The sequence below is a fragment of the Halichondria panicea genome, chromosome 1 (genome assembly GCF_963675165.1).
Source record: "Halichondria panicea chromosome 1, odHalPani1.1, whole genome shotgun sequence".
In the NCBI taxonomy this organism is placed as follows: Eukaryota; Metazoa; Porifera; class Demospongiae; order Suberitida; family Halichondriidae; genus Halichondria; species Halichondria panicea.
Genome location: NC_087377.1, coordinates 5,658,518 through 5,667,963, shown reverse-complemented (window position 1 = coordinate 5,667,963; position 9,446 = coordinate 5,658,518). Strand labels below are relative to the sequence as shown.

The following is a 9,446-nucleotide window of genomic DNA, read 5'->3' as shown; positions in this document are numbered from 1 at the left end:
GCTTCATTCTCGCTCTTTCGAAGCATATCAAAGTCAGGACAATTTTCGTTGAAATCTCAGGTCATCCATTCTCGCAAAGGTGTCTCTGAATTGCAGCAACAATAATCAGTATTCATGATGGTTATGTCCATCTGTTCGATTGACTGAGATTAATCTACACCGAGTAATAAATATGGAAGCCTAGATACCATTACCACTACATAGTTATATATCGCTCTAGGTACTGCTGTCAGCGTTGAGTACAGCTACCCATTACCGCAACGCTCCTTGGAGGGTGAGCCGGACCATGACTGAAGGCCGTTATTATGGTTAGGAAGTCCCTCTAATTAATTGGAGGAGTGCAACCTCGCTAATTAGATAATGATTAAACGTTTCTGTTGCTCCCCTAATTAAGTACTTGGGGGTAAAGAGGTGGCCTATATAGCCAACAGTCATAGCCCATCGGACGAATGTCCTACCCCCAAGGAATTAATACATCGAGTGCGCAAAGGTAAGTATAGCAAAGCATAATGAGGCAATAGGCATAATAATGAAGAAGGCCTAATGAGAAACGTAATAATGAAGCAACAAGCATAATGAGGGAAATAGGCCTATAATGAGAATGAAGCATAATAAGCATTGTGAGAAACGCAGCAAATAGCGGGTTTCCGGGTGTCCGTGGACGCCGCATGCTGCACACTTGTGAGGGTAGCGACAGGAGAGGCCGAATTAGCAGTTTCCGCCAGGCGCATTATAGCTCTCCACTGGTGGTCTGGGGGCTGGTGGCAGTAGGGGCCGAGGGTGGGACGGTGGTACCGTGGGTAATCGAAGGTGTAGTTTCCTCTGTCTACCTGGCATATTGGGTACCACCACGATACGGAGTTGCCTTGTCCAGTAAAGGTGACGGAGTACAACTGTGTATTAATGATGGGCAGTGTATTGTGGCGGCCCATTTCTGGAACTCTGTGTCGTAGTACAGCCATGAGGGGTACCTGAACTTTTTTGCTGCCTTTACCATAAATAATTGATACGAAATTAATGTGAGAGGATTAGCATGTACAGCTGCAAGCGATATCGGTGATTTGCCATTTGCGCTTCTTCTGGCCTTCCCAGCGGAAAACGACGAGTTGGGGGTCAGTGCATGGTTGATGTGCTAGAGTGAAGTTGATCGGGCAGCAGCTCCGAGAGGTCCGTGTACTGTAGTTTGGGGGACTGGTTGGAATTTCCGCGAGAGGGTTGATAGTGGGGGCAGGTGGGATGGGCGGGGACCAGGGGTGGGGGCTGGATCCTGGCCGAGGAGGGCAGGAGCATGGTTGGGGAGGAGTCAGATTGGAAGGTGGGTAGTCCAAGGGCCTGAATAGTGGCTGCGGACGGCATTCCGCTGTCTAGGGTTCCTGTGGGCGACTGCGTCAGGGCTCGCCAAGTGGGAAGGGTGGTATATTCTAGAGTGAGGGCGAAGATGCTGGTCATCAAGGTAATGTTGAGATTCCCGGGTTTCCTTTGTGAAGTCCTCGACAATTCTCTCCCTTCCTGGAGGTGGGATAACCACGCGACTTCCCCACATGACACAGCCATCGTGGAGGCTAAGTTGAGTGTGTCGTTGCTGGTAGGGTTTGAGTTCTGCGTCGGTGTTGTCTTTCTAGCCAGAAGCCAACATACTTGAGTTCTGCGTCGGTGTTGTCTTTCCAGCCAGAAGAAAGCATACGGCGAACTCGAGAGAGGACCGGATACTTCTCTGTTCAGGATATGATTTCTTTTGCCGTGACTGGTAGGGATTCCAGCATGCTGATAGCCGGTCAGGCACATTCTGGGAGCATCAGCATTGGCATGGTCTGGTCGTGGCTTGTACTCGATCCTAGCAAAGAGCGTCCTTTGCCAGCGACAACAAGGAGATCCAAATCAGCCTGCTGTGCTTGATACAGAACATTACATGCACACCAGTGTAGGTCTTGAGCCGGATTGAAGGGGGGCTTCCGTTTAGCGATCGGTATGTGTGTTCATTCATCAAGGAGAGGGCTGCACTTGTGTCAATTTCCGATTTCCATGGTAGTATCCAGTCCATTGAGAGTAACAGGTACAGTGATTGGCTGAGTGCGGCCAGCGGAGGAGTAGAACAAGCTGTACTCATCTGTGTCCTCCTCATCATCATCAGAACCAAGATGCAGTTTTGTCTGCTTTTGAGTCTCTTGTTCTCTTTCTGCAGACCTTTGAGATATGCCCTTGCTTCTTGCAGTAGTGACAAGTGCTTGTGCGAAACTTGCACGTAGTTGCCGGATGAAGGGGGGAGGTTTTTCCCGAGGGGGTGGAGGCTTGCGTCGACGGGTGTCCAATAGACGGTTTACAGACGCGTTCTGTCCTGAGAGATTTCTGGTGGCTAGTCAGCCAGAGCTTTGTCAAAGGTGAGCTTCTTGTCTCGACATCCACAAACAATGCGGTCTCGGAGCATGTCGTTGAGGGTTTCGCAAAACTAACGAACAGAAACCACAATAACAGAAAAGTACAATACAGGAAGTAAACACTAATACACATTACGCCGTTCGTAACAAAAATAAACGTTACATCGAGGTTGTTTGAACGTCACGTCGGGAGTCTCATTGTGACGTTTCTCATGGATAGGAAACTCCATGTAAATCATTGTCACAATCCGTGTTTCGCGTAAGTAGAAAAACATTCTTTTTTTCTTTCTTTATCTACTCCAGAGTCTTCTAGTTGTCATTTGCTACCTCGTAGTCATGGCATAACTCGCAATGGCAGAACTCAATGCAGAACCTGAAGAGACAGAACTAGACAGTGACTCAGACGAGCATATTGTTGAGCTTAGCAAGCTTGACCAGTCTCAAGCTACCCTGTTACAAAGTATCATCCAATCCAAAAGCTTGCAAACCATACAACATAAGATTAAGCAGGACGAGTGAAGTTATTAGGAAAAGAACTGCTTCAAATGGTGATTACCTGCGTTTCAGGCCCTTGTGAGAGAAATGTTCATGTGTGTAGGCTGTCTCCAGTGAATCGTGCTAGATGGAACTCTTGCATTGGTATGTTACATATATCACAAAGTGTCTGGGGTCACATTTCAAAGAGACTGATGTACACTGTAGTTAAACAGATGGTAGTCCCATCGAATTTAACATTGAAGTCAGCAGCTTCATCGTTGACCGATAAGGAAGAGAATGTCGTTAGATATGTCGCTGGGTATGTAATAATGAAGCTGAAGAAAAAATATCGTAAGCACCATCATCAATATGCCAGTGTATTGGACTCGATGAAAACAAGTCTCGATGAATACTATAGACTACAGTCACACATGGACTGAACAAAGAGATAGAGGTGGTCTATATCATGTTAATAACAATTTTTTTGCTCTCACGAAAGCAATCGAATTGGTATGTAGGCAGCATCTTGATGTAAGAACAGACCCATCAGATGTCATACTATCCAAGATAGAGGAAGATGTCCTAAAGACGGAGGACGTTATACCTCTTTGGGAGACCATGATGGATTTACTCAAACCTGAATACATTCATTTGCCATATCATGGACAGGTCAGTAGTTTTAATAGTCACCGAAAAGCAACGTGGAAAACCATTAAACAATATGGAACTGAAATGTAATTATATGAGTTGTTACACACGATTTTCTTCTTTTCGGCAGAGGTACATTACAAGCAGAACTAATGTTACTTGTTTTCTGTACATTCATAGTTTTTAAATCTCGATATACTTCCCTCTGTTGTATTAATGATGCTGTATTGTAGTAGAACTGTTGAACACCTGGATTGTCACATCTACCTCCCTTGTGGCGTTGTCTAGAGAAGTAGGCTTCAAGAGGGTCTTGAGAAAATGTTTCACTCAGAAGATAGTGAACGTCTTTCGCTTGTAATAGCTTCGGAGCCAATTCACAGAAGGAAGTCACTGTATAGATAATGATAAGTTGTACATTGTATAAATACCAGAAATATGTAACCCTTCGTCAGTCTCTCTGCTCAGCATCATTTTCGCCTTTTGAGTTCTGTTGAAGTTAAGTATAGCTGAATTATCCTAGCATAATAATTTATTATGAATCCAAAATCAGGATAACAATTATAATATAATAGCAGGCACACACAAAATTAATTATGAATAATTATGTGTTCCAATATTAGTGGTGCTGTGTTAGGAATTCCAGATTCGGAGGGATCGAACCACACCAAACACATGTAGAACACTCTCATCAAGTGTTTGCTTGTGCTGAGGCGTAGTTCGAAAAGGTTCGGAGGGGTCGAACCACACAGAACACCTCTTAAAAACTCTCACCAAGTGTTTAAATACTCTCACCAATTGTTTGCTTGTGCTGTGCACAAAGTGCTGCTAATGGTTTCATTGTAAACTCATGTTTAGCAATCTATTCCAGCGTGTGTCACAAATCTCCATCTCACCAACTTGTGATGCCCGTCTAAAATGGAAGAAAGTAGCCTTGTGTTATACAAATGGAAAACCTGCACTTAATTGTATATTTTACGCAACTGATCATTATTGTTGCTAATTTCATCTATAGAGTTCAACCATTCAAAGTGCACTGTATAGCACAAAGTCTTAATTAAAGAGCTAATTAGTTTTGGTATTCTTAAACATGTGTAGTGTACCTATATGCCATAGACTGTTCGGCCCAGGTACACAGCAGCTGAAGGACTCCGCATGGGTAAAGGGCGTATTGCATCCCATTGATTGCAATCTTCCCATTAACATTGTTTGACCCATTGTAGAGCGGATTTCTCGAACAATTCTAAGCACATCCATCCTGTTCTCTTATCTACCACACCATACTCAATACATTGCCTGTAAACAGTCATTCTAGACACACCTAGTAGTTCGCTTATCTGAGAGTAGGTGAAGGACATAGATCGGAGATATTCGATTTGCTCTTGACGGACATCAAATCTTTGTCTTCCACTTGATGTCTCCAGTGGCACACTATATGAGGTGGATGTAAGTCTTTCAAGTCCATCAAGTACTCTCCCACTCTCTGTGCACAGTTCGTAGTGAAGTTTCTAGTTGTTCAAAATAGATACCTTAAGGTGACATATTTTCACAGGTAGATTTGTTTGCGTTTTTACAGTTTTGTACATTTTGCGGTATAATTTTTTGCGAAATGTCGATCTGGATACATTAAACAAGAGGGCGGCCAATTATATGCAAGTACTAATTTTTGTGATTTTACTCTCATTCGCAGAAATAGCAGAAATTAATACACGCGAAAATATGTCACCTTAAGGTATATAAAAATTATCGCAATACTGTCAGTGGCACTATCAATTCCATCTTGTAGCACCCTTTGTACATACACAATACAATAACAATACAGGTTTCCAACCTCTCAATTAGCTATTTGCAATCCCACACTGTCGATTACAAGTATCTAAGAAAGATAATACCTCTCTGAAAAACTGATCCCAGCCTTGAATCTCAGTGTCGTAAGACATTGTTCATGTAATTGACGTTGTCTGTCCTTTAGGTACTAGACTGACTCCACAGCTACTACGTGTACAGTTAGCTTAGCCTCAACTCCATCCCTTTTCCCTGCGGCTTGGAATCGAGGCTACAAGATACATTCCTAACAAGGTGTGGTCTGGCCTTGGAGAAAGTTTGAACGTCAAACTGAGAAATAACGTCACCATGAGACTCCCGATCAAACATTCAACGTGACGGTCTCATGATGACATTTATTTTTGTTACGAACGGCGTGCCATACGGCTGGAATGAGGGTGGGGCGGAGGGAGCAGTTGTTCTCTTCCTCAGTTGCTGAGTTTGTGTTGGAGGGAGCAGTGTTGTCTTGTTCTGTTGCTGTAACTGGGGAAGCAGAGGTGTTTACAGGAGTCTTGAGCCAAGGTTCTTCGAATTCTTATGCATTCGCAGACGCAGTAGCTTCAAGAACCATTCTTTCAATTGCTTCTTCCATTGCTTTTTCCATTGTGTCTGTACAGTTTTGCAGAATGAATTACTCAAGCTTGGATACGCGCATGCACACTATGTAAGTCAGATATGCCACACCTACTCGGAGATATGCACCCCATAATTATGTATATCCTATACAGTATAACAAGTATAACAGGTATTTATTCTAGGGCTAGTCAACTAATAATAGTATTATACGTACATATTGGAATGTTCATGTTCATGTATTATTTTCATGTATTACATTGTATTGTCTGGAATATTTTTCTCGCATTCATTCCTATAGAGTCACTTATTACATATCTGTCCTGATGATCGCTCAATGCGAAGAAAAGCTTTGACCGTTAATTTAATTGAAAGTGACCAGCCTATAGCCTAGCCAGCTCACAGCTATTTACCTGAAGTAATGTGTTGAGTCGACGACCTAATCAGAAGGTGCTGGGAAAACTCGGTTCAACTTTGGTTATGGTGGAACGATTCCAACCATAGAGGCAACCACGTCCTAGTTTTGGAGTAGGCAGTTGTCGTTTTATTTGTGGAATCACCTTTTCAGCCTACAGTTGGCAAGTATAAGTTATAATTGCTATCTATGTGCACAACTTATTCAATGCTTAATGCTGTCTTTGTTACAGAACTCTCAGTTTTTTGAGCAAAACAAACATTTACCAGGAGCACCGAGGCATTAAGGTCAGTACATGTGTGAATACTTGTGGTGTCAACTGGGGATGCCACCTTTTTCAGAAATCATACTCTTTATACATGTTGCACCATTAATTTTGTATAATTATGTGTAATATAAATTGTAACATTAAGTTTGTTTAATAGTACATGGTGTTCCCAGTTCAATTTTCTAGCTGTCACACGTATGTTTTAGTCTCACACTCTATAATTATCACTATTTCGTTCCTATTGAGTAAGAGTGTGCAGCAACTCCTGCATAAGCATTTCCTCCACCAGGGATTTCCCCTCAGGCGATTCTTGGCCAACTTCTTCGTCATTTGACACCACTTTAGGATCATAATCACCCGTTTGATAATTCTCAACCTCTGGGATTAACTCTTCGTCCTGCACTGTGAGTTGCTCAGCCTCATTGTTGCAAGTTGGCACGGTATATTTCGGGCATATATATTGCACTTTGTAATCCCTACACCCTTTAGGGTTGTTCTTGTTCCAACATATCCCTCCAGACTGCATGTGTGGGTGTGATGCACGTATAATTATGCAATACAAGTTGCATAATTTAATAATAATAATTATATGATAATCGCATTTTTCAACTTATAAACCTAGCTCCTGATTACCAGTTAAACTTTTCATATAAAAATTCCAGCTATAAATTTCGCATCCTTGAGCAGGTGATGTATAGGACCTATAATTACAATGTATTGTGGGCAATAATAATTTCGCGCCGTGGGAATTACATTCATCACTTGTACACCTGTTTCTGTTTTGTACAATAACTGTATAAGTATGTTGACTCACATCCGGTTTGCAGGTAATGTTCTGCTTAAACTCTGCATAGTCTCTCCCGGTGCATTTATCGTTACACCTTATCCCAGCTGGTGTAGCTCCTCCAGGACAAGACTTTTGTCCGTCGTTAACTACCTCACAGTCGCAGTGACCTGACGGATTATCACGATCCACGAACGCTGTGTCACAGAACTCGCTACAAACAATGCCTCTGGTGTCTTGAATACTTCCCTCAGGGCAAAGGTACCTCAGTTTGTAGTCATCACACTTTTTACCTGACTTTTGCCAATTATTAATACATGCCAAGCCACGACGAGGCTCGCAAGCAATCGCAAAAACATCACCTATGCAGATCAAAACCTAAATCCATTATTATGTAATCATTATTACTAAGTTTGATAGTACTGCCTGTTCGAAAAAATTATTCACCTGTGCTTTTGTAAGGACGTCCACTTGTTGTCTGGCATTGTATTCCAACAGGTTGGGGGCAACGTATCTTCTTTGATACGTGTATGATCCTTTCCCAATCACCTGATCCTGAAGGATTATCTCTGTCCATCCATCTCGTATAGCAGTACCTCTTACATTGTTGACAAGTCACCATGCTAACTAGAGCACAGAAGAAAATGATTTTCGCTAGAACTGCCATTTTTAAACAGCTTTCGTTTTTTTCAGTTTATGCACTGCATGAGATTGACTTGTCTTTTATAGTCAAGCCACTTCTTAACTTAGTCACCTTTAGTTTCAGGTGTGATCTACAGATAACGCAGTTTCAGATATAATTTATCACTTGTAATTGTAACAAACATTATAATTATACTGTTGTAATGAGTGCTGAAGGTTTGTCACAGGGAAATAGAGGCTGCTAAATAGTTTAGCAAGTGATCAGTTAGTAATTGGACATCTCATAGTCGTTGACTCAGGTTGATGTGTATATCCATTAACATAGCTTCAATTCCAGGCCGCAAGGAAAGGAGAGACACGGGCTACCAATAACAGTGGAAGTTGAAAGTTGATTTGTTGTAACTGATGATTCGTTCAGCCTATTTAACAGGTGACAGTTGACTCAATACTATGAGTTATCAGGGCCGTAGATAGCTTAGGTTTGCAGGGGTGGCAAAATAAAAACTGAACATTTTACAAAAAAAAAGGTCAACTGTTATTTCAATATCCTCTGTATGGCAACTTCCAACTTGCTGTGGCACCAACTTAGAGCAAAACAAACTAGAAAGGTGCTCCTGCTTCCCAGAGGGCGCAGTGGAGCTCAGAATTTTACCTAAAAAAAAGGTCGTACTTTTCTCAGCACGCGCATCAGATAGCCCTGCCATCTCATTGGGCATGTGCAGATCAATAATTTTAGCAGATCTGAGAATGCCAGGGGGGGGGGCAACTGCCCCCTCCCTGCTGTCTACGGCCCTGGTTATTAGCCGTCTTAGGGAAGCATCTGAGATACAAAGTAATGATGTATGTAATTTATATGTATCATGTGTAATCATAATAATACAGTACTGACTGATATAGCTATTATTATATCTGACAGCAGTATATCTAACTCTGTTTTACGATGAAATTTAAGATGACGTCCAACAAGAAAGACTGTGGGGATAATTATTACTTGTTGCCTTTTGACCTTTGAGAATAGCAGTGCCAGTACATGGCATATTGTAGGGCCAATAATATGGCATGTTGCACTGCATGGGGCAAAGTGACCTTTTGTGACTTCAGCCCACCCTCCACCCAATACTGCAATCATTGCTTTTTATAGTGCACACACTGAATGAGACATTTGTGGTTCCTGTCAGTTCACTTTGCCCCATGCAGTGCAACATGCCATATATTGGCCCTACAATATGCCATATACTGGCACTGCTATTCCTTTAATCTCAAAGGTCAAAAGGCAACAAGCCCAAAGTCGTTCTTGTTGGACGTCATCTTTAGCTTTTTTAAATTTCATCATAGAACAGAGTTATACTGCTGTCGGATATAATATAGCTATATCAGTCAGTACTGAATACACATGAATTAATAGCATGTACATAATTACATACATCATTACTTTGTATCTCA

General features: G+C 42.0%; 1 protein-coding gene across 1 annotated transcript; it reads right to left on the bottom strand.

Moving 5' to 3' along the window:
* Positions 1 to 6,661: 6,661 nt before the first annotated feature.
* On the bottom strand, positions 6,662 to 8,106 carry LOC135334168 (uncharacterized; the record flags this gene model as incomplete). Its single annotated transcript, XM_064529610.1, is given in 3 exon segments — positions 6,662 to 7,097; positions 7,392 to 7,723; positions 7,809 to 8,106. Coding segments are annotated over 3 exon segments (834 nt in total). The 3' UTR covers positions 6,662 to 6,815.
* Positions 8,107 to 9,446: the final 1,340 nt, after the last annotated feature.